Source organism: Mus caroli, unplaced genomic scaffold (assembly GCF_978045245.1).
Source record: "Mus caroli unplaced genomic scaffold, Mus_caroli_1 scaffold_6, whole genome shotgun sequence".
NCBI classification, from domain to species: domain Eukaryota; kingdom Metazoa; phylum Chordata; class Mammalia; order Rodentia; family Muridae; genus Mus; species Mus caroli.
The window spans coordinates 151,163,777-151,189,350 of record NW_028227261.1 but is presented as its reverse complement, the minus strand read 5'-3'; the positions used below and the strand labels follow the sequence as shown (position 1 = coordinate 151,189,350).

General features: G+C 44.0%; 1 protein-coding gene across 2 annotated transcripts in view; it reads left to right on the top strand.

Moving 5' to 3' along the window:
* Lyn (LYN proto-oncogene, Src family tyrosine kinase) overlaps nt 1-25,574 on the top strand; it is a 126,109-nt gene that overhangs the window by 83,814 nt on the left and 16,721 nt on the right. For both annotated transcript variants that reach the window (XM_085839511.1, XM_085839510.1), the window contains exon 10: nt 856-932. In XM_085839511.1, coding sequence (XP_085695637.1) covers nt 856-932 — 77 coding nt within the window. The remainder of the gene's footprint in view (nt 1-855; nt 933-25,574) is intronic.

Sequence of the window (25,574 nt, the reverse complement as noted above, 5' to 3'; positions counted from 1 at the left end):
TATAAGTGTGGTGTTTCCTTATGACAATAAGGTTCATTGAGTGCTTATTATCTATCACTTTGGCCAGTGACTTCTGTGTCCAAGGACTAAGTGCTATTCTGTGATACTAAGCACTTAGCACCCGCCAAGCCCCACAGTGTATAACTTAAATCTCCTTGATTACATCCTTACAAAAACTCCTTTAGAGCTACATGGCCCACTTTGCAAAGACTTGATGATAAGAAGTAAAAGCTGCCTCTGAGATAGGTGCTTGTCGTTCTATGGGAGAAAAATGTCTCATAGATATGAAACCAGAGGAAGTGGGTGGGGGCTGCTGTCAGAGCTGTATTTAGGGAACTACTTGTCTCCAGTATAACAGCTCTCCCAGAGCCTCAGGCTTCTTCTGAGGTCTGTACTTTTGCTGGAACAAGTCAGAGCAAGCCTAGCCTGATGCCTGCAAGGGAAAGGCCTTCCATGAGACATGCTTCCTGTCTTTCTGTCCCAAACAAGCCAAGCAGTGATCAGGCAGCTGCAGCTGTTAACACGCTGATTAGTTCTCTGAAACATGATTTCACATAGCTATAGATAAAAGATACCACCATCTTCCCCTCTACCCTGAGCGTAACAGACTGAAAGGGATTGAGTTTGACCAGTCTCAGGAAAAGGTTTTATAACCATCTAGAACTACAAAGCCCATCATTTTATGGGGTCTTCTCCCTAATGGCAGTTTTCTTTCTCAGTACTGGAGATAAGTCCTAGGGTCTTGAACATGCCAGATAAGCGCTCCACTCCTGAACTTCACCTAAAGCCCCTTGATGGCATTTTCCTTTACTCGTGTGCTTGCATTGCATTGACCTTTCATGGCTCTGTCTGCAGGTAGTTTGCTGGATTTCCTCAAGAGTGATGAAGGTGGCAAGGTGCTGCTGCCCAAGCTCATTGACTTCTCGGCGCAGGTGAGGCATTAGAAAGCCCAGTAGATGTGTGCTCTACAGTTAGAATGTCTCTTCCTGGGAGAAGGAACTCCCTCGAATGTTCCAGAATAGCGTGTGTATGTCTGTGTGTCTGCCTGTCTTCAGACCTGCTGGTATATCACATTCTGTGAAGCAGGTTAACCTCTTTATTCTGGATTACTTTCCTATAATTCATAGAAATGGTGTTTAGCATTTTGAAAAGGCAAATCCATATTGTGTAAGTACAGCAGCTTTTAAATCATGCATGTGTTTAATCAAGTGTGACTCTAATGTACAGATCCTTTGGAGTCCTGGGATTCTTGAAGGGAGAACTGTGTTCCCTGCCTGTTCTTCCTCTTAGGCCCTTATTGTTTGTCTCTTTAGGAGTGGGAGATTCTTTCATTTGTAATGTTTCCAATACTAACTCAAGAGTTAACTGTTTATTTTGGAGTCACATACTTCCTGAAGTATGCTTATAAGCCAAGGCAAATTGCCTGAAATCCAAGCTATATATGTGCCTGGTGCTGTAAGGAAGTGTACATTTGAAGCGAGGAAGGGGAAGGAACCAGAGGCCCTGCCTTCTTTGCCATCCTTAACTCCTATCCTGGCCCTGCTCTGGGGTCCCACTCCAGGGCTCTATACTTTCAGGACTATAGTTTGAAGATGACTGCCTTGCAGTAAAGGCAACATGGCTGGGTGCAGCCATGGATCCCACAAAGCTAGCAGAACAGGAAGTGAAGAAAGCAGACGTCTGATAAATGTCTATTGCGCTGAACACAGATAAAGGGCCCTCTACTTTAGTGGATGTAGGGTTTCCTACTAGGCTGGAGATTAGAGGACCACAGTAAAGGTTTGTCCCATGGTCAGGGATAAGGAGACATGGCACATGTGACCTGAGGCCTACACAGACTTGCTCTTCATCCTGACTGAGGGTCAGTTTGTTCTCATTGCTCCTCAGACTTTACACACAGCAGGGTTTATGCTGAATCGAAAGGCTGTCTTTCTTCTTTTGCATGGGTATCTGTGTTTGGTTTTGTACATCTTGTATGATTAAACATTATCTTGTAGCTGAAATTCTAAGGTCTAAGTCTGGGTGTTTGAGGCTACCATATAAAGGGTAGTTTTCACTGACTTATAAGACAAGGGAATAGTTGATTTCTGAGATTTTGTAGTTTGCAGACATAATATCCACAGAGCCTGCTCTAACTGTGGCCATGCACTGGATACCAGGCCTATTTCCAGGATTTCACTTTAAGTAGTCTAAATCCTGTTGGTGCCACTGTCCTTTCCAGCTTGTGCCAGATGAGCTCTTATTTGCATGTCCCAGGGTATCTTTCCTGGGAGGTGCCCCTGGGAAACCTGCTGAATTGTCAAGGTAAATGTGAAAACCACTATTACTGAGAGTGTCACAGTCAGCAACAGTCAGGGATAGCCTGAGCATCCAGGCTTAGAACAAATTCACTCACTCCTTCCTTCCTCCTTTCCTTCCCTTCCTCCTTACTCCTCCCCTTCCCTCCCCCTCCCTCCTTTTCCTCCTTCTCTCCCTTTATTTCTTCATAAATTGAACCCAGGACCTGTATATACGAAGTCTGTGTCTGTTACTCAGCTACACCCCAAGGCATTGAGCTCATACCTAAGCTCTAGCTCCTTCTGAGTTCATATTTGCTAGACACACAAGCCTCACCCAGACTCTCCCCTGTTCCTGGCGAAAGCACCTGGTTCCTCTCCTTCATTATTATTTGTTCCATTTGCTTGTGACTCTTCCTGCTGAGACTGAGGTGGTGGGATCAGCCCTGGAAACAGTCTTTCACACTGACTTCTACAATGTTCCTGCTGCCACTGTGAAGCCCTGGGTTCTGGTTCTGGTGGCATTATGCAATGTGTTGTCTAGTCTTTCATGTGTTGTTTGTTCTTAAAGTCTCCATACTTCTTAAGGCCTCTCTTAATTTTTCGCTTGTCGCTAGTTAACTCTGTCCATCTTCTGTGGTGAATCACATGAGAACAGTGAATATTAATGAGACTAATCTAAGTAGACAGTTGGTGGCCAAGTACTTAGTTAATCCATGCTTGCACCCTGTATCTTTTCCCCAGCTTATTTCTTAGGGTGGAAATTGGATGAATCTACTTAGTATTTGAGCCCTAACTTAATCAGTGAGCAGGGTGTACAATATGTCGATGGTCCTTCTGTCCTGTTACCATTGTCAAATATGGTCGAGTGTGGAGAAAATTAATGTTCACCATGGATACTGTTACTGCCCAAAGCAAAGGTTGGTTATCAGGCCTGGAGATGGGTCTGCTAACAATCATAGCCTCAGAAGAACAAGGAAAAGCATGAGGGGACAGAATCGGGACTTCCCCATGACCTACTTCTCCTCTGCTTTCTCTTTCGCACTCTCCCTGGGTATCCAGTTGAGACAGGAAACCCATGATGCACATGGCCACCAATTCATGTGAGAGCTGATTTCATCACTTCCTGTCTCAGGAAAGCTCTGAAAAGTCTTATGGGGCAGAAGTGTAATCCGTGCTCTCCAGCAGCCCCACCCCCTTCCCCAAAGAGCACATACCTCCTGCTCACTGGGTAGAGATGAAGGGATTTTGACTGGAACAGATTTCCTCAAGCTTTTCTCCTTGCCCTTTCATGCTTTTCTTTGCTACGAGAGGAAAGTGGTGCCTTAGCAGACGTTTGACATTTCTGAGCAGATTGCCTTCACCTAAATTCCAAGTGATAGACGGAAATTACTTGGCAAAATTACTTGGCAAAATTACTTGGCAAAAGAAGTTGAAATTAGTTGGGAGCATCCTGAGACAGATGCTTGTAAAACTGAGGAGAAAATAGTGTACAAAATTTGAAGGAGCATAGGTGGTCAGATACAATCCCTTTGTCTTTCTGACCCAGTGAAGCAAAGCATATTTTGCTACTTGGCATCAACATCTCTGAAGTAGAAACACAGTTTGCTCGGAGGCAAGTGGAAACCTCTAGAAGCTGGCTTGGCTCGTCCATCTGCTGGGAAACCACAGTGATTTCCGCTTTCTTAGTCTTTCCTCTTTTCTGGGGTTTCTCATGTGTGCCTCTCTATTGCGGCCTTTGCACTTGCATGTCCACTTAATGACATGTAATATCAGCGGGAAATATCAGCAATGAAGTGGGCATTCATTAATTCCCAAAGAATACTAGGATTGGAAAGCTACTGTAGATAAAGGGGCCATGGTGATCAGGACAAGACGCCTCAGTATCCATTGTTGCTTGGGAACCATGACTCCCAGGTCATGCAATCCTGTGTAACTGGTGCTTGCCTTGTCTGGTGAAACAGAAGACACACCACTGCAGTTCTGTAAATAACACCCGGTTAGGTGTTTCACCGTGTCGGCTTTAACATTCTGACACTGAAACTTCTCTTCTACTGTCACTACATGAGCTTTCACTCTTTTCTTTAATAATTAATTATTTTATTCATGATTTTTATTAATATTAATAGTTAACATTAATTATTAATATAACTAATGATTTTCATGTTCTAAACAAAGGGACATAAATACATTATATTATTTTAGTAGACAGATTGAGGCATGGCAATGTTCTCTTGTCAAAATTTTAAAAATTGATAAAAAAATAATTGTGCATATTTATAATGTACAGTGTGATTATTTTTGTGCATTGTTTTTGAGACAGAACCAGGCTGTGTAGCCCAGGATGCTCTCAACTCACCATCATTTCGCTTCTGCCCCAAAAGTGTTGGGATTACAGGCATGTGCTATTGTCCCAGTTCAGTGTAACTTTGAAAAAATTGAACACAATTTATTGTATGTACATGTTTGTGCACGTGCATACCCATAAAGTTCAAAGGCTAATCTACAGGATTCTGTTCTCTCCTTCCATTGTGTGGGGTCCCTGTGTCCAAATCAAATTATCAGGGTTGACAGCAAGCACCATTATCTGCTGAGCCAGCTCAGTGGACATTCAAAACTCACTGCCCTACCTGTTTTGATAGACACAATCCGTGACTGGTAACTGTTGCTACCCTTCCATACTTTAGAACACTAGAATTCACTCCATATGGTTTACTGTAATTTGGTCCCATTTCTCTTTATACAGTTTGAATAATGAGTTCCATTCAAAACTCACTTTAAGAATGTGACTTAACACTTGGGACATGAAAACTTACAAAAATGAACAAGTGAAACTGGAGCCAATGTCAGAATTGCAAAACTGGATAATAAGCAGTTTTCTTCTATGGGGAAAAATTGAAAAAAAAAACCAACACTTAATTTTCAGTTAAAAATATGCGGCTGAGGAGTACGGCCAAAGGAGCCTTGTCTTGTTTTCTTTTGGTTTTGTTGTTTTGTTTTCGGGGTTTGATTGTTTTATTTCTTTATTTCTTCTTGAGAAAGGGCCTAACTCTTTAGCCTAAGCTGACCTCAAACTTTCAATACCCCTGCTTCCAGTTGCCAATGCTGGGATTAAGGTGTGTGATCGCACATCTGTCTATTTTGTTTGAACCTGGTTGGAAATCATCCTAGTCCCAGAAAGAACCTGTGAGTCAGATAGGCCTCAAATCTTGATACTGTTCTGTCCAGGTTGATAGTTGCCAGTTTGTGTGACCATAAGTCACAATCCAGCTTCCTCTTTGAGATGTGTCTTGGTATCCCACGGGGCCAGACTTAATGGAGTGAGTGGCTTGGGACCAGTGAGGGTCCTCACCAGAAAGATGCATTCAAAACAGAGGTTGAAAGCACTTTAAAAAAACAGCAGCTGTGTCAACCCTGGGCAGCGTTATTTGGGGTTTATTGGCTCCCTTTTTACCTTCTCCACGTGACTGTCTCTCTCCTCTCTTTCACCCACAGTGAACAGGGAGCACAGCATGCAGGGAGCACAGCCTGGCTCCTTGCTAAGAATGAGATGAGCAAAACACACTCAGGAGGCAGGTGCATAGTGTGTGAGGACAGGGTTCAGCACCAGGAATGTGGCCAGGGCTGTCTAATTAAGCACCTTATGTTGCTTTCAGAGTACTATACACAGGGAGGCTGGAATCCAGTGGAGCAGGAGAGCTGGCTTTGGAGATAGGATCACTCCATCAGCTTGGGAAGGGCTGCAGACTGCAGAAGTGAGCTTTGACTCCAGGAAGTTGCTGCCTAGAAAAGAGGGCAGGAGAACTGCAAATGAAGCATGTGGTGAAATGAGAGATGCCAGTGATCAGGATCTGGGTGCTAAAGAAATCTGCCCGTGTCTGTCAATCTCAGTGAGCTATTTTGTAGATAACTCCAGGGTTCAAAGCTATATGTGAACAACATGAGCGAGTGTGCTCAGCCAAAGGTCTCGCCTGGACCTGTGGCAGTTTTGCTCTCTTCGGTAATGTTTTGGTACTTAGTGATTAATAGATGGTGTTTGCAGTCACTATGACAACCATGTAAAACTCTAGCCAGGTGGGTTGCTGGTGACGCCACAGCATGCTGGCTTCTGAGACATGAAATCATGGCAGGCTACTTGGTGTGACTGCTCTGGGAGTGACAGGGATGTGCTGTCAAGTCTGGCCTTGACATGCTGGATACAGAAATGATTAGAAAGGAAGGTCCGTGGTGTGTGTGCTATTTGACTGTGGATACCAAGAGCCTGTGGGTAGTGAGTATAGATGCAAGCACTTTAAGAAGTGGATTTGCCTGGGGAATCACAAGACTGCCCCTCCTGCACTCTGGTTTCTATTTGCCACCATTACTAGTATCTGAAAGAAGTGCGCAAAAGAAAAAAGGGGGAACTCTAGCCAGGCGTTTCAGTCCGTGGTCAGCTTGTTTCGTTGCTGTGAGCCTGTGGTGAGAGAAAACACCATGCTGGTGAGAGTGCCTGTCAGAGCAAACTTGCTTATTTTATGCTTGCCAGGAAGCAGAGGAAGAGAGTTAGGAAAGGTCCTGAGGGTGTCCTTCAAAGATATCCCACAGAGACATCTAGCCAGGTCCCCACCTCCTAAGTTTCCCTCATCTTCCAATAATGAAGTGCACAGCCATTGTGAGTTCAGGGCTAGGGACTTGGCTCAATGGCAGTGTATTTGCCCACTAGACACAGTACTGGCCTCCATCCCTAGTGCGGTAAGAAAAACAATTAATTCACAAATGGGTCCTCATGGTCCATATACCTCTCAGTAGCACTGTCAACGAAATGTGAATTTTATTAGGAGACAGTTCTTATCTAAGAAATAGGAGGAGCCCTTGCCTGAGCTGGCCATCTGTAAACTAAATGGGCCTTCGTTGCTTTAAATTTACCTTTCCTCTAGTGTCTTATTATAATGGTAGAAAACTGACTGCATTATACAGGAAGAACTAGAGTCTGGGGGCAGAGGTCAATAGAAGATAAAGAACATGCTCAGTTGTCTACACGGAGCAGCTGCGGGACTGGTACCACCAGCCCTGGAGTAGCAATAAGTTTTGGAATACTGTAGCACGAGCTACAGGCATCCTGGGTTTCAGATGCTTTGCTATTATGGGGTCTGAGACTTGGAAGATGGGTAGGACTGAAGAGCTCTGTGAGGTTGGGCTGTAGACAGACATAAATAGGGTTTCAAGAGACTGGATGAAGAGGTGGAGGTTGAACCTGAGAGGGATGTACAGAGATGGTAAGAGAGAGCAGGAATACAGTGGAGCAAGCAAGGCCACAGAGCCAGCTCCCCACGGAGGGGGGAATGACTGAGAACAAAGAAACTTACATTGCATTTCCAGGCAAAAGCGCCTTTGCCTTCGCCTTCCCCTTTGGAGAATTTGCTAGAGCCTTCTCAGTGCACTGGTTTGGGGAAAGTCCTTCTTGGCTGTTTCTCTCCCCTACTCCTAGACTTCCTCTCTCCTCCTAGTTTCTGCCTGTCTGTTCTTCCTGGTCTCTTTCTTCACCTACTCCCTCATAACTCTCCCTAGGTCACACTGTACTTTCTGCTTGTGCAGAAATTATACAGAGGGAACTGTATAATTTTCATTTCTTAAGTAGGCTTATATTAAGTCTTAGGAAGGCAAAAATGGAAATTAGTTAGTGACAAGTTAATTATTGGTCTTTATAATAAACAAGCAAACAAACAAGAAAGCATGTTGGCTTTTGTAGAGCAGAGCATTCTTCCCCTACCCCAGATCATCATGTGCTCAAGACATCTGTGCAAGTAGCCTCTGGGACCCCAGGGTTTTGGAAAGTACAGGAAAGTGGAGACACTGAAAGTAGCCTTCACCCCAGTTTAAGGACCATTTGACTTAAATGTTTAACCTGAAGTCATCTTGTTTCTCTTGGATATCCTTGAGGTGTAGTGAGAGTGTGGGAGGTGTGGGGCATTCCTGAGTTCTGCATTTCCCTCTGGAACATTCTTTCTGGACTTTACTGCCATTTCTGAGACAACAATCTGAACCCAGCACCTGACACACCACAACAGCCTGCCTATGTCCTTCTTTCCCCATCTCCCCTGTGCTCTCCAGTTTCTGCAGCTGGCATACTACTCTCCACAGCCATGAAGTCACTTTCAGTTTACACTTTGAGAATGTATGGCTTTTGTCTTCAAGCACTTGAGGTGATTGGCATGCTGATGGGCTCGACTTGATCATCACACATCGCATACATATAATGAACTATCGCTTTATACCTACAAATGAATATAATTATGTGTTTTTTTTTAAATTAAACAACAAGGTCATTAAATATTAAACAACCCAGTAAACAAGTTGCTTTAGTTGGGGTTTAGACTGCTATGATGAAACATCATAAACAAAAGCAATCTGGGAAGGAAAGGGTTTATTTTATCTTATCTTATGCTTGCAAGTATGTGTCTAGTCTTCATCACTGAGGAAAACAAGAATAGGAACTGGAGGCAGAAACAGAAGCAGAGGCCACAGAGGAACACTGCTTTCTGGCTTACTCCCCATAGCTTGCTCACCCTGCTTTCTTATACACGCAAGACCATCTGCATAGTTACAGTCAAATCAAAATAAAGCAGAATTCAATGATATAAGAAGTTCAGTGTTTGATATCTGATACCAACTCATACTCTTCCGAACTCTAAAGGACTTAGGCAGCAGAACTTCTTCTGCAGCACACACAGCTAGACTTAAGCCAGCTCCACTCCATAGCTGCTGCTGTCATTGGTTGTTGTCCCATGGTACAGCATCTCCAAGATGCTGGGGTCTTCACTGCAAGTGGGTTACACCTATACCAATAGCTTCTCCTGGGATTTCATCAGGGACTCTGAATCTGCCACATAGTGCCAAGCATCAGCTGCTCTACATGACTCCTTTAGTCCTGGGGCTCCTACTTCCAGGAATCTGGAGGCAGGAGCTGAGGCAGAGCCCATGGAGGGGTGCTGCTTATTGGCTTGCTCCTCATGGTTTGCTCAGTCTGCTCTCTTATACTCCAGAATTGCCTAACCAGTGGTGGCATTGCCCAGAGTGAGCTGGACCCTCTTTCATCAATCACTAATTTTAAAAGTGGCCCACAGGCTTGCCTACAGGCCAATCTGATGGGAACACTTCTTCAATTCAGGTTCTCTCTTTCCAAAAGACACTGGCTTGTGTCAAGCTGACCTAAAACTTGGCCAGCACCCATAAATCTCAGACAGGGAACTGGCTGACAGCTCTTCTTTCTCCTCTCTCCTCAGCTTCCTTCTTTCCAAGTTTCACTGAGTAGGCAGGCCAACTAGAGGGGTTTTTCTTCTCCCTCGGCCCTCTCTCATCCTCTTCCTTCATTCTCTTTTCTTTCCTATTCTTTGATTTTCAAATATCGTGGTTAAATAGGAGCTTGAAGATAGCTTGGTATGTACATCGTTTGCCACACAAGCAGGAAGAATGAGTTCAAATCTCCCAGTCCCATGTAAAGCTGGGGTGGAAGGCAAGGACACCTGTGCTTTCCCTGTGACCTCTACATGTGTTGTATGGCATGTCCATGCCCTGTCCCCATACACATCAGACACATACACAATTGTGGTTAAAATATACATAGCATCAAATGCACCAGTTTAGCCATATTCAGCACATTCAGCAGCATTAAGTCCATTCACACTGTTGGAAAACCAAAAGCACTTCCAGAGCCAGCTTCCCCATTGCCCTCTCCATGACCCCTGGCAGTACCCTTCTGTGACCCTCTATTACTCATCTTTCTAAGTCTGCACACTGTCTGTATCTCACCACCTTCCATGCCTGACAGCTCTTCTCCGTGAGGTCCAACTGGACCTGGAGCAGTAGTCCACAGCACCCTCCTCCTCCTCCTCAGCTCTGCAGCTCACAAATGCTGCCTGAGCTCAGCACCTTTCCCAAATTGTCCTTCAGGGGAGGTACTGTCCTTTGCCTCATGCCCACATTCTTGCTAACATCTGTCCTCCCACCTGAGCCATTTCCCCTCCTGCCTGCTCCGTGGCTCTCGATAGTCACCTCTGAGCATTTCTTCCATAACATGTACAATATATTTCAGTGAGTTCTTGTTTGTGTTCGTATCATCAGTGCATAGAAGAGGTGCTGGGTAAAAACTTGCTGAGTCATTTTATTGACCCTTAAATTAGAGCACACCTGTCTTGCTTCACATAGCTCTGAATTGGTGACTGGAAGAATGTGTGTCACCTTGAAGGTTGTCTGAGGCTCAGGTGTGAACAAAGCATTTTCATGTTCCTCATCTTCTGTGTGTTTATTTCCCTGCACAAAACTTGCCTAATCAGTCAAACAAAAGCAAGAGAAGAAGGAAATAGAATGTGAGTATCTGGACTGTTAGAGAAAACAAAGAGTGGCTTTGTATCACATTCCTTGTGGCATAAAGAACACCAGGAAGAGTGAAAAGCTATAAATGAACTGGCTGAAACTGCAGCAAGCGGGGACAGATGCACAGCGGTACAGGTGGTTTTTCCTCTCTTGGCCTAAGTCAGGGCCTTTCTGGGCCTTTCCCTTGGCACTGAGCACACACCTTGATTCTGGAATTAACATGCTGAAGGAACTCTTCTCTACAAAATTATGATTTGTAGGTGGTAGAAATTTCTCCAGCTTCTCCAAGTCATTTCCTGGGTCATACCAACTCCTTGTTCCTTTAAGATGATACGTCTACTAGTGCACACGTGTTTCTTAGCTCAAGTTTTCTCGGTACGTTCCTACTTGGTGTGATCCTTTTGCTGACTGTACACCCTTTGCTTTATCCCCAGAGCCCTAACTCCCTTGAAGCCCTCACCCTCAGACTGTGCTTGCTGCAGTCGTCCTGGGGTCCCTGGACGCTTCCCTCACTGTGACACAGAGCACTGTCTCTAAGCACATCTCCCATTGTTCCCAGCAATCCTCACCTTCAAATTCAGTCCTGTGTCTTCCTTCCTGACCTCCAGGACTCTGCCTTAATCCTCACTGGGCCCTGGGCAGTAAGAAATGCTCATTGGACCTTTGGTCCTGCTGTGTCTCCAAAGTTCTCATTTTGTTTTAGTGTTGCTCCCTCACACATTATCGGTGCCAACACTTCCTCCATCCTCATAGTCCCTTCTTTCTGCAAACACACACCTCTGTCACACGTTCCTGGTAAAAATCTTTCCTGGCCTCGTGCAAAGCCAGATCTTCACCTCTTCCACCATTAACTTTCAGCTAGGCACTGTTATGGCAGTGAGCTTTCTGCATTTCTGATTCAGGACCACCAATCTGTGGGTCCCACTACAAGTTCCAAGCCCATACCTTTTCAGCTCCTGGGCAACAGTGATTCTCCTTCACCTGCACACTGCCCACCTGCTTGGGGCTCTTAGTGGACCTCCTGACTGGGCCGTTCCCTGAAAGCTCTTCCCCCATTCAGCCTCTGTGTCTTAGTCAGGGTTTCTATTCCCGCACAAACATCATGACCAAGAAGCAGTTGGGGAGAAAAGGGTTTATTCAGCTTACTCTTCCATACCAAATTGTTTTGGTATGATTTGTTCATCACCAAAGGAAGTCAGGACTGGAACTCAAGCAGGTCAGAAAGCAGGAGCTGATGCAGAAGCCATGGAGGGATGTTCTTTACTGGCTTCCTTCCCCTGACTTGCTCAGCCTGTTCTCTTATAGAACCCAAGACTACCAGCCCAGAGATGGTACCACCCACAAGGGGCCTTTCACCCTTGATCACTAATTGAGAAAATGCCTTACAGCTGGATCTCATGGAGGCATTTCCTCAACTGAAGCTCCTTTCTCTGTGATAACTCCAGCTGTGTCAAGTTGACACAAAACTAGCCAGTACAATACTTCAGTCTTAGTCAGGGATTTACTGCTGTGAACAGACATCATGACCAAGGCAAGTCTTATCAAAACAACATCTAATTGGGGCTGGCTTACAGGTTCAGAGGTTCAGTCCATTATCATCAAGGTGGGAGCATGGCAGTATCCAGGCAGGCATGGCACAGGCAGAGCTGAGAGTTCTACATCTTCATCCAAAGGCTGCTAGTGGAAGACTGACTTCTAGGCAACTGGGGTGAGAGTCTTAAGCCCACACCCACAGTGGCACACCTATTCCAACTAGGTCACACCTATTCCATCAAGGCCACACCTCCACAGCATGCCACTCCCTGGTCCAAGAATATACAAACCATCACACTCTGTCTGCCTGACATGATCCACTGGGTTACAAGTGTTACTCATTGACCCTCACCTCTCCTGCTGTTTCTAGACATTCACCTCTGGTGTAAGTACAAGTTAAATTCCTATGATTTAAAGCTGAGCAGCGGCCTCAGGAATAAAATAGTTCCTTAGGATCACCAATTCTTTCCTTGGCTCTTCCAGGTTCTGGTGGTCCTGGCACTCCCTGGTTTGAGGCAGGGTTCTGTAAGACTTGTGTCTTTGCCAAGACTTCTCTAGAGGAGAAGCAAAGGCCCCCTCTGTTGTTTTCATAAACGGCCATCGGACATTGGACACAGGGTCCACCCTGAGCCTAGAATGGCATTTCATCTCAAGATCTTTAATTTATTAAATCTGAAAAGGTTTTCTTTACATCAGTGGTTCTCAGCCTTCCTAATGCTGCTGTGACCCTTTAATACAGTTCTTCATGTCGTGGTGACCCCCAACCATAAAATTATTTCATTTCTATTTCATAACTGTAATTTTGCTATTATAAATTATAAATATGTTTCCCAATGATCTTAGGTGATCCCTGTGAAAGGGTCATTCCACACATACCCCAGGGGTCATGAGGAACAGGGCGAGAACCACTGGTTTACAGGGTCAACTTTTGCATTCTGAAGTCATTTGGGGGCACTGTAGATGTAGTGAGACTATCCAGTTTTGAGCACTTTGTAACTCCCATCTCCAGCTCCAATGGCTCCCTCCAGTCTACTGCTTTCTTGGCTTCTCCACACAGATGTGTGTTCATCACATCATACTGATCATGCCCAGCTGAGCTGCCTTTTCTTCCCGCTCCTGAACCATTCCCATTCATGGCTGGTCCCCTCACACTGATGGCAACATGGTCCTTAGAGTTGCCAAACATTGACACTCTCCTCAGTCCTTCACTCAACACAGTCCTACACAGGTGACTCACATGGCCACCTCCGCCACCTCCTCATGACTTATAGAACAACTGCCTGCCACTCTTTGCTTCTGGTTTCCCTGCTCCTGAGCCCACTGGTCACTGACCAGAGCACTGGGGGATGACAAGAGTTGACTCACCATGCTCAGAGACCTCTGGTGCTTTGTGCATCGCTCAGGACAGACTGAGCCCTGATAAAGGTCGTTGGTCTGCACTTTAATATATGCTGTTCCAGGCATACATAAGTGTCTGCTATTTGTTTGGAAAACTGTTGCAGAGTCTTCCATACATATGGTATCCCATGTCTCCTCTAAGTGCTTGTTTAAACTTATGTACACCTGTAGCTAAGGACAAGCTTCAGGTGTCCTTTGGGCTCACGTGAGCCTGGGAAGGACTGGTGGGAAGTTCCTGGGTAATGCTTTTGTAGGCCGTCCTGGCAGAGGCCCACATCTGCTCCTCTCTGAGGCACATCTGCTGGAGGAACCTGACTTTTGTCACTCACTAAGTCAGGGAAGCCAAGGAGTTGTCTGCCTAATCCCGTCGGTTCAGGCAAATTCTGACTGGCTAGGGGACAAGTTTCTGTCAGTGTCACTCCAGCCTCTACCACCTCCTGCTTCATAAGGGAAAGCTGGAGTGGTGGAGGGAGACCTTTAAAGGCTTCATCCCTAAACACAGATTATTTTGAAAACTCACTTCAAAGGGGATGAAATATAAATAGAGATGACCCCGACTCTGCTCCTGGAATTTATTAGATCTTGTTACAAGCTTCCCTGAAGCTTATCCCAGGGTAAGTGAGTTAGAGATTTTGTGTAGAGCACAGTTTAACCAACTGAAGTGTAGAGAGGCAGCGATCTGTTTCATAGTGTCTGGCTTGGTGTCTGTTTGCCAGATTTCTTACCTCATTAGAAAATAAACACGATAGACAGGGCTCCTCTAGGAGACTTCTGCCTTGAGAAAAGGATGGGGCTTGAAGGCAGGGACAACCATGTCAGTGCATAGATGGATGTGTGGATGGATGAATAGATGCTATTTTCTCAAACAAGGAAGACTCCCGCCTCACAAAGACCTTGACCTTCAGGCCTTTGACACTCTAAGACCAAGCTCCTATAGTTCAATTGGTTTCAGTTCTAGCAATAACAACAATACTAACAACAACAGCATGCTGAGGCTGAGTGTACCTAGGACGTTTTAGAGAAGGTATGGTGCTTTTTTTTTCTATTTTCTATTAAAAGTCTATAAATGCATGTGTACCTATCACAATGTAATCTTTTCCTGACCACTTCCTTTGCATTCTCCTAGAAACAGTGCTTGGGTGATGCTCAGTTCTTCACTGGTCAGCAGCAGCACAGGGCACAGCTGTTGCACAAGGCTCTGCTGGCCTGGGCTCCTTATGATGGAGGGCAGCTGTCTTAGTTCTTGTCAAAGTCATAGTTCATTCCCACTGAGCATTTTCAGCCTTGAGCTGAGGGAATCGTTACTTGCATGGAGGCATCAGGAGTCCCCTGTAGGGTCAGTCCACAGTCCACAGTGGAGTTGTTGGAAAACCGCTTTCTCAGTGGTCTCTGCTCACTAGAGACCAGGATTAGGGCATTTTCACCACTGCTATGACAGTGAAAAGATTTCTAGTATGTCTGCCACTTTCTGCTCTATCCTGGGTGTACCGAAGTGATAAGTCATTTCCATGAATCAGTGGTAGCCAACCTGCATGGCCAGTGTACCTGAGGCCAGGCTGTGCCAACCTGGCCTCCCACCTGGCCTCTCCAGGACCACATTTACTGTTTATAATTTCACTGCTGTACACACATTAGAGATGTTAGTCATTTTCATATCAATACAGTACAGGGCTGAGGGTTTAAGCTTAGTATGGCAGGGCTCTGGGCTCAGCATGCAGCAACACATACACACACACACACACACTTGAAGGTTCAGTGATGGTAATACAATCACTATAATAATTATTCAGGCTGGAAAAGTAGCTCAACGGTTAAGAACACTTGTTGCTTTTGCAGAGGACCCAGGTTTGGTGCTCTGAATCTGCATGGTAGCTCAGCTATCCATAACTCCAGTTCCAGAAATTCTGAGCCCATCTTCTGACTTCTCTGCAGAAGTGATACATATACTCAAACATGCAGGCAAAGCAGTTATCACATAAAATAAATAAACCTGAAAATTTTAAAGTAATAATTATTGTTCACTCCCATCTGCTATGAAACTCAGGTTATCAGTCATGTAGCAAGCACTTTTATCCCCTGAGCCATCCTGCTGACCCAGTTGCAGTTTTGAGACCGGACTGAATGAACAGTAAGAGATTCTCTTGGACAATTTCTTCTAGGTCCGCCCTGCTGTTCAGGACTTCCATATGGCCTGTCACTCTCTACTTATGTCTGGTATTAAGCACTTCCACACTGCTGAGACACCAAGTCTTTCATTTGACACCTATTTCTAACTCTCCATATCCCTTATATGCCCAGCCCGCTAACCAGCATTCTGCTCTATGTAGGTCTGAATTTGACCATTTAAAGCTCCTAACTTGTTTCATTTAGATTCATCTCTATAAGGTTCATGTGTGTTTTAACGTGTATCAGATTTCCTTCCTTTTGTTGACTGGATAACAGTCCATGATATGAAAATACTGCACTTTGTTTATCTATTCAACCACTGGTGGATATTTGGGGTAATCTATTATTCACTACTGTGAATAATGCTTCTCTGAACATAGGTGTGTGTTGTGGGTTGCCTTGGTGCTGTTTGTATTTTGATGTTAATTCTGCTTCCTTAAGAAGGGCTGCCCCTGCCGGGCAGTGGTGGCACACACTTTTAATCCCAGCACTTGGGAGGCAGAGGCAGGCGGATTTCTGAGTTCGAGACAAGCCTGGTCTACAGAGTGAGTTCCAGGACAGCCAGGGCTATACAGAGAAACACTGTCTCGAAAAACAAATAGAAGAAGAAGGAGAAGGAGGAGGAGGAGGAGGAGGAGGAGGAGGAGGAGAAAAGTAGAAGGAGGAGGAGGAGGAGGAGGAGAAGGAGAAAAGGAAGGGCTGCCCCTGATGAGAAGTAGATTACATACTCAGATGACCTCACTAAACCTTCTCCCCATTCTGACTTGGCAAATAAAGACTAGAGTGGATGACTGGACAATGGAAGGGAAAGATGGGACTGGAGGTCTCAGGGAGGGTGGGGGAGGGGGAGGGAGAAAGAGGGAGGGAGAGGTATAATGATAGATCTGCCCAATGTAGGTATATAGCTTATAAATATAATAACTGGTATATTTTTATATGGGCTTACTGGTGTAAAAATTACCGCAACAGATGTACAAGTATATCTCAAGACCTTACAATGGTTTCTTGTGTGTGTGTGTGTGTGTGTGTGTGTGTTCATGTAAGTTCAAGTGCACATGTACAAGTATGTGTCTGTGTGTGTGAAGGGCCAGAGATAGACATCATATGTCATTCCTTGGGAGCAGTTTAGCTCCCTTTGAGGCAGGGTCTCTCAGTGACTAGGCTGTCCAGGGATCACACTGTTTCTGCCTAGTCAGCACTAGGATTTAAAGAACATGTTACCATATCTGGCTTTTTTATGTAGGTTCTGGGAGCCAAAGATCTTCCTTCCTTTCTGTCTGTCTTTCTCTTTTTAAGAAAGAGACTTTCTGAAACATGTAGTGATTCTATTTTCAATAATAACAGCCCACCATGCTGTTTTGCACAGCGTCTGCTCTGGACCCTAGCCCCTCACTAGTCCAACTTGCTCTTTTCTAGTGTGTCCACACAATTCTCAGCAGAGTGAAGTAGTCGCATGTGGGTTATTGGGCAAGAGAAACTCTAAGAAAAATAACTGACAATTCCCCTCTACTGGCTAACAAGAGTGATTCCTTTTCATGGGGACATACTAATTGAAATGCAACCAGTCCCTTGGTGGAGCCACCTGTGGAAAGCTGTGTCCCTGAGGAATCCTTGTCTGTTGTTGGCTGTTTATATTCTGATGTGGCTTTCTTTGTGTGTGTGTGTTCCTCTCTCCTCCCTCATCCTCAGCACTGAGGACGAGCCAACAGACTTCCAGTTTTGTCTTGGCTGGATTTTAAATGACCTCATCACCTTCTTTCTCCTTCCCTTCTTTATTTGGTGAACGCTTTGCTTTGAAAGGCAGAAGCCAGTGTGCATAAGGAGGATCCCACTAGATATGGTATGGAATCCTTGCCTTCCTTGGAGCAGATCCTCTCTGGATCCTGGATCCTCTTCTCTATTATGAGTGGCACCTGTTGTGCAGGCTAGTTTTGACTGATTTAAAAGTCTAGCAGGGTCAGGGTGAGGAGAAGCTAAGATGGCAGCTGTTACCATTAACATCAAAGCATAGATCATCATGTCTAGCTGTGTTTTCTTGGGAAAATATAGATATTATAACTAAGTAAAATTGAGTTTCAAGAGACTCAGCAGCAAGGAGTGGGCTTTTTGATCCATGCTTCCTCCATGCACATTATAGATTGCAATGTAGAGACCCAGTATGGAGAATCAGTGGCCATTACTGCTATTGTTTCTGTGGCAATTGAGAGCCATGAGACAAATGCTGCCCTGTTGGAGACACAGAGAAACGTGGATCCTGGTTTTGCTTGGTTTGCAAACTCTGTTTTCTGCTCTTATCATGACACCTTCTCCCTGTTAGGAATGACTTCAGAGATTGTGATGTGTAGCACTTACTGCTCATTTTTCCCTTCCACTTTACTAGAGTCATCCTTACTCCACAGGCTCTTGGGACATTGGGGTAGAACTAACCCTCTGAACCCTTTGCTCAGCCATAGGAGGTGAGCAGCTCTCTAGAGTGTGGGGTGAGCTTGCCCCACAAGGAGGTAAGGCAGCAGGGTGGCGGGTCCCTTCTTCCTGCCCTTTGGTGGCTCCTTCTTTATTGTCTCTCCTGCTTGCCTGGACAACTGTTATTCCCACAGCCCATTCGAAAGCAGGCTGCTGCGTTTCAGTTCCGGCTTCTCATTCAGGCTGAAACTTCCTGGGATAGAGTTTAGCTTTGCTTGAGAGATCACATACAGCTTTCCTGAGTTCCTATCTCCCTGAGTCAGCTGACTCTGCTGTGGGTGTTTCTTATTAAAAACAGAAACAAAACCTTTCTCCTGCTATCTGCTGATGTGCCCAAAAGCTGTAGTAATTAGTGGACATAAACACTGCAGCAATAGTTGTGTAGCCCAAGTCACTGTGAGACACTTCATTAGCTGTCCAAAGCATCAGGAAGTTGGGTGATGACATCTGAGCCAGTGTCCATGAACAGATGAGCGCCACAGTGAGGAGCTGCCTGGATTCCAAGCATTGTGGGAACTAGCTGAAAGCTACACTCTGTGGGGTGCTGGAATGGACTAGTTCTACACAAGGAGGCAGATGACTGACTTGGGAGCAGTTTTCACTAGTAAGTCAGCCACCCGCAAGGAGAATTATTTGAGTTCTGCCTGAGTTGCAGACATAATTGATATTTCCAGCTAGAGTTAAATCCTCAATAAGGAAGGCTTGTTGTGTGTCACTGTGGGCCATTGATGTTCTCCACACACATGTAACTGCTGTGAGCTGCCTGCACGTCACTAAATATGTGCAATGGTGACTCGAGGTTCAAGTTCATTAGTGGAGAGGGACCAGTATTGCCTTCCTCAGAGCTATTCTGGCACAGTGAGGCCTGATGAAGTAGATCACACTGTGCACCCCTTGTTTGTGGAATAAGAAGACAGACTTCCTATGTAAGCATGGTTAGTGGGTGGGAAATTTATGTGAGCATGCCCAATCAAGATTCTTCTAATATCTTTAGTCTGATTTAACACCCCTGATGTTGTATCCTGGGAGAAAATCATGTGCAAAGTAATAAGACCCTGCAGTTTATATTCTATCGCCACCCAGCCCACCATAGGTGTGCAGGTACATCTAAGGTTGTTGTACTGTAAGAATCACTTTGTGTGAAAAACCACCCATGGTTACCAAATTCCAATGCTGTGCCAGCCATTGACTGCATATACAACTGTAGTCTCAGATTGTAGTACCTAGTGATGATGTCACCACCTTAGGCTATGTAAGTACAGCACACCGTTCTTGAACAATAGCAAGATCACTTAATGATTGATTTCTAAGTATCGGTCCCTACTAAGGCATGACAACAGGCTAGCAGTGGACAGTAGCCTCTGGGATTCTGACCACAGTCTAAGGACCAGCCCTGATCCAGCACACCCTAAACACACACACACACACACACACACACACACACACACACACAGCCTACACGTGTAAGAAGCAATATTTGGTTTCTGCATGCTGCAGCTCCTGACATGGCTTCTGTTAGAAGCTGATACTTCCCATCTCTGACTTGTGTGCTTGGCCAAACCTGTGGCTCTGGGCTTCTGGGAGGGCAGGCTCTTCAGCTGATTGGTTATTGAAAATAATCAGCCAGTTGGCTGTTACTTAAGGAAAGTCTGGCTGACTGGTGAATGAGTAAGAGCATCTCTGAAGCCTCTCTTCTTTCCCAAGGTGCATCAGAGAGGCTACACCTCAGGACTCATTTCCTGACACTGCAGGGCTGGTTGTCAACTAACAAGACAAGGCAGCCCTTCACCCCAGGCAGCATCCTAACCTTCTGTGGCTAGGTTGCTAGGCTCCTGTGGACCCTGTGGCTCACAGACCTCTGCCTTGCCTGGGGGCTCTGCCCATCCTCCCAGGAGAGCAGCACACTCAGCAAGGGTGTGTTTCACAGCATTTGCTTCAGTCAGAAACATTTTCAAGTGACAGGCACCATTCTGGACAGAGCTTGGTCACGGGCTGTGGTTGTCATGTACCTCCATGGACTTCCTTCACACTGCTGTTTTATGAGGCCTTTAACTTCTCTAAGCTTCATTTGCATGTGTTCCATGGGAGCAAAACCTGCCTAGTGGTTGTTATTAGGGTCAAACATGAATTAAGTATAAAATCTGTGAAACACAGTAAATGCTGAACTAGTCGTGGTTACTACCTCTCTCACTACCTAACAGTCGCCATCATAATCATTACCCACCTTCAGTACCACTATTACCACCACCACCATCACCATGGTTGAGAAGCTGAGTTCAGAAGAGCACTCTACCTGGAATAGAGAGCCAAAGTACACAGGGCTTGTTCAATACTGTTACTGCTTCAGAGAATCGCCTCCAAACATTTTCTTTTTTTTTTTTTTTTTTTTTTATCATTAAAATTCTTTTATTTCTTTATACACTTTTCCATTTAATGTTTTTTTTGGTTTTTTTTTATATTTTTATTACATATTTTCCTCAATTACATTTCCAATACTATCCCAAAAGTCCCCCATAGCGCCCCCCACTTCCCTACCCACCCATTCCCATTCTTTTGGCCCTGGCATTCCCCTATATTGGGGCATATAAAGTTTGCAAGTCCAATGGGCCTCTCTTTCCATTGATGGCCGACTAGGCCATCTTTCGATACATATTCAGCTAGAGACAAGAGCTCCAGGGTTCTGGTTAGTACATCATGTTGTTCCAACAATAGGGTTGCAGATCCCTTTAGCTCCTTGGGTACTTTCTCTAGCTTCTCCATTGGGAGCCCTGTGATACATCCAATAGCTGACTGTGAACATCCACTCCTGTGTTTGCTAGGCCCCGGCATCGTCTCACAAGAGACAGCTATATTTGGGTCCTTTCAGCAAGATCTTACTAGTGTATGCAATGGTGTCAGCGTTTAGAAGCTGATTATGGGACGGATCCCTGGATACAGCAGTCTCTAAATGGTCCATCCTTTCATCACAGCTACGAACTTTGTCTCTGTAACTCCTTCCCTGGGTGTTTTGTTCCCAATTCTAAGAAGGTGCACAGTGTCCACACTTTGGTCTTCATTCTTCTTGAGTTTCATGCGTTTATCAAATTGTATCTTATATCTTGGGTATCCTAAGTTTTGGGCTAATATCCACTTATCAATGAATACATATTGTGTGAGATCTTTTGTGATTGTGTTACTTCACTCAAGATGATGCCCTCCAGGTCCATCCATTTGGCTAGGAATTTCATAAATTCATTCTTTTTAATAGCTGAGTAGTACTCCATTGTGTAAATGTACCATAATTTCTGTATCCATTCCTCTGTTGAGGGACATCTGGGTTCTTTCCAGCTTCTGGCTATTATAAATAGGGCTGCTATGAACATAGTGGAGCATGTGTCCTTTTTACCGGTTGGGGCATCTTCTGGATATATGCCCAGGAGAGGTATTGCTGGATCCTCCGGTAGTACTATGTCCAATTTTCTGAGGAACCGCCAGACTGATTTCCAGAGTGGTTGTACAAGCTTGCAATCCCACCAACAATGGAGGAGTGTTCCACTTTCTCCACATCCTCGCCAGCATCTGCTGTCACCTGAATTTTTGATCTTAGCCATTCTGACTGGTGTGAGGTGGAATCTCAGGGTTGTTTTGATTTGCATTTCCCTGATGATTAAGGATGTTGAACATTTTTTCAGGTGCTTCTCTGCCATTCGGTATTCCTCAGGTGAGAATTCTTTGTTCAGTTCTGAGCCCCATTTTTTAATGGGGTTATTTGACTTTCTGGAGTCCACCTTCTTGAGTTCTTTATATATATTGGATATTAGTCCCTTATCTGATTTAGGATAGGTGAAGATCCTTTCCCAATCTGTTGGTGGTTTTTTTGTCTTATTGATGATGTCTTTAGCTTTGCAGAAGCTTTGTAGTTTCATGAGGTCCCACTTGTCAATTCTCGATCTTACAGCACAAGCCATTACTGTTCGATTCAGGAATTTTTCCCCTGTGCCCATATCTTCAAGGCTTTTCCCCACTTTCTCCTCTATAAGTTTCAGTGTCTCTGGTTTTATGTGAAGTTCCTTGATCCACTTAGACTTGACCTTAGTACAAGGAGATAGGAATGGATCGATTCGCATTCTTCTACATGTTAACAACCAGTTGTGCCAGCACCATTTGTTGAAAATGCTGTCTTTCTTCCACTGGATGTTTTTAGCTCCCTTGTCGAAGATCAAGTGACCATAGGTGTGTGGATTCATTTCTGGGTCTTCAATTCTATTCCATTGGTCTATTTGTCTGTCACTATACCAGTACCATGCAGTTTTTATCACAATTGCTCTGTAGTAGAGCTTTAGGTCCGGCATGGTGATTCCACCAGAGGTTCTTTTATCCTTGAGGAGAGTTTTTGCTATCCTAGGTTTTTTGTTATTCCAGATGAATTTGCAGATTGCACTTTCTAATTCGTTGAAGAATTGATTTGGAATTTTGATGGGGATTGCATTGAATCTGTAGATTGCTTTTGGCAAGATAGCCATTTTTACAATGTTGATCCTGCCAATCCATGAGCATGGGAGATCTTTCCATCTTCTGAGATCTTCTATAATTTCTTTCTTCAGAGACTTGAAGTTTTTATTATACAGATCTTTCACTTCCTTAGTTAGAGTCACGCCAAGATATTTTATATTATTTGTGACTATTGAGAAGGGTGTTGTTTCCCTAATTTCTTTCTCAGCCTGTTTATTCTTTGTATAGAGAAAGGCCATTGATTTGTTTGAGTTAATTTTATATCCAGCTACTTCACCGAAGCTGTTTATCAGGCTTAGGAGTTCTCTGGTGGAATTTTTAGGGTCACTTATATATACTATCATATCATCTGCAAAAAGTGATATTTTGACTTCATCTTTTCCAATTTGTATCCCTTTGATCTCCTTTTGTTGTCGAATTGCTCTGGCTAGGACTTCAAGTACAATGTTGAATAGGTATGGAGAAAGTGGACAGCCTTGTCTAGTCCCTGATTTTAGAGGGATTGCTTCAAGATTCTGACCATTTACTTTGATGTTGGCTACTGGTTTGCTGTAGATTGCTTTTATCATGTTTAGGTATGGGCCTTGAATTCCTGATCTTTCCAAGACTTTTATCATGAATGGGTGTTGGATATTGTCAAATGCTTTTTCCGCATCTAAGGAGATGACCATGTGGTTTTTGTCTTTGAGTTTGTTTATATACTGGATTACGTTGATGGATTTCCGTATATTGAACCATCCCTGCATCCCTGGGATGAAACCTACTTGGTCAGGATGGATGATTGTTTTGATGTGTTCTTGGATTCGGTTAGCAAGAACTTTATTGAGGATTTTTGCATCAATATTCATAAGGGATATTGGTCTGAAGTTTTCTATCTTTGTTGGGTCTTTTTTGTGGTTTAGGTATCAGAGTAATTGTGGCTTCATAGAATGAGTTGGGTAGAGTACCTTCTGTTTCTATTTTGTGGAATAGTTTGTGAAGAACTGGGATTAGATCTTCTTTGAAGGTCTGATAGAACTCTGCACTAAACCCATCTGGTCCTGGGGTTTTTTTAGTTGGGAGACTATTAATGACTGCTTCTATTTCTTTGGGGGATATAGGGCTGTTTAGATCATTAACCTGATCTTGATTCAACTTTGGTACCTGGTATCTGTCTAGGAACTTCTCCATTTCATCCAGGTTCTCCAGTTTTGTTGAGTATAGCCTTTGGTAGAAGGATCTGATGGTGTTTTGGATGTCTTCAGGATCTGTTGTTATGTCTCCTTTTTCATTTCTGATTTTGTTAATTAGGATGCTTTCCCTGTGCCCTCTAGTGAGTCTGGCTAAGGGTTTATCTATCTTGTTGATTTTCTCAAAGAACCAGCTCCTTGATTGGTTGATTCTTTGAATAGTTTTTCTTGTTTCCACTTGGTTGATTTCACCCCTGAGTTTGATTATTTCCTGCCGTCTACTCCTCTTGGGTGAATTTGCTTCCTTTTGTTCTAGTGCTTTTAGGTGTGTTGTCAAGCTGCTAATGTGTGCTCTCTCTAGTTTCCTTTTGGAGGCACTCAGAGCTATGAGTTTTCCTCTTAAAAATGCTTTCATTGCGTCCCATAAGTTTGGGTATGTTGTGGCTTCATTTTCATTGAACTCTAAAAAGTCCTTAATTTCTTTCTTTATTCCTTCCTTGACCAAGGTATCATTGAGAAGAGTGTTGTTCAGTTTCCACGTGAAGGTTGGCTTTCTATTATTTATTTTGTTATTGAAGATCAGCCTTAGTCCATGGTGATCTGATAGGATGCATGGGACAATTTCAATATTTTTATATCTGTTGAGGCCTGTTTTGTGACCAATTATGTGGTCAATTTTGGAGAAGGTACCATGAGGTGCTGAGAAGAAGGTATATCCTTTTGTTTTAGGATAGAATGTTCTGTAGATATCTGCCAGATCCATTTGATTCATAATTTCTGTTAGTTTCACTGTGTCCCTGTTTAGTTTCTGTTTCCATGATCTGTCCATTGGTGAAAGTGGTGTGTTGAAGTCTCCCACTATTATTGTATGAGGTGCAATGTGTGCTTTGAGCTTTACTAAAGTTTCTTTAATGAATGTGGCTGCCTTTGTATTTGGAGCATAGATATTCAGGATTGATAGTTCCTCTTGGAGGATTTTACCTTTGATGAGTATGAAGTGTCCCTCCCTGTCTTTTTTAATGACTTTGGGTTGGAAGTCAATCTTATCAGATATTAGAATGGCTACTCCAGCTTGTTTCTTCATGCCATTTGCTTGGAAAATTGTTTTCCAGCCTTTCATTCTGAGGTAGTGTCTATCCTTTTCTCTGAGATGAGTTTCCTGTAAGCAGCAAAATGTTGGGTCTTGTTTGTGTAGCCAGTTTGTTAGTCTATGTCTTTTTATCGGGGAGTTGAGTCCATTGATATTAAGAGATATTAAGGAAAAGTAATTGTTGTTTCCTGTTATTTTTGATGTTAAAGTTGGCATTTTGTTCTTGTGGCTGTCTTCTTTTAGGTTTGTTGAGGGATTACCTTCTTGTTGTTTCTAGGGCGTGGTTCCTGTCCTTGTATTGGTTTTTTTCTGTTATTATCCTTTGAAGGGCTGGATTCGTGGAGAGATAATGTGTGAATTTGGTTTTGTCGTGGAATACTTTGGTTTCTCCATCTATGTTAATTGAGAGTTTGGCTGGGTATAGTAGCCTGGGCTGGAATTTGTGTTCTTTTAGTGTCTGTATAACATCCGTCCAGGATCTTCTGGCTTTCATAGTCTCTGGTGAAAAGTCTGGTGTAATTCTGATAGGCTTGCCTTTATATGTTACTTGGCCTTTTTCTCTTACTGCTTTTAGTATTCTATCTTTATTTAGAGCATTTGTTGCTCTGATTATTATGTGTCGGGAGGTATTTCTTT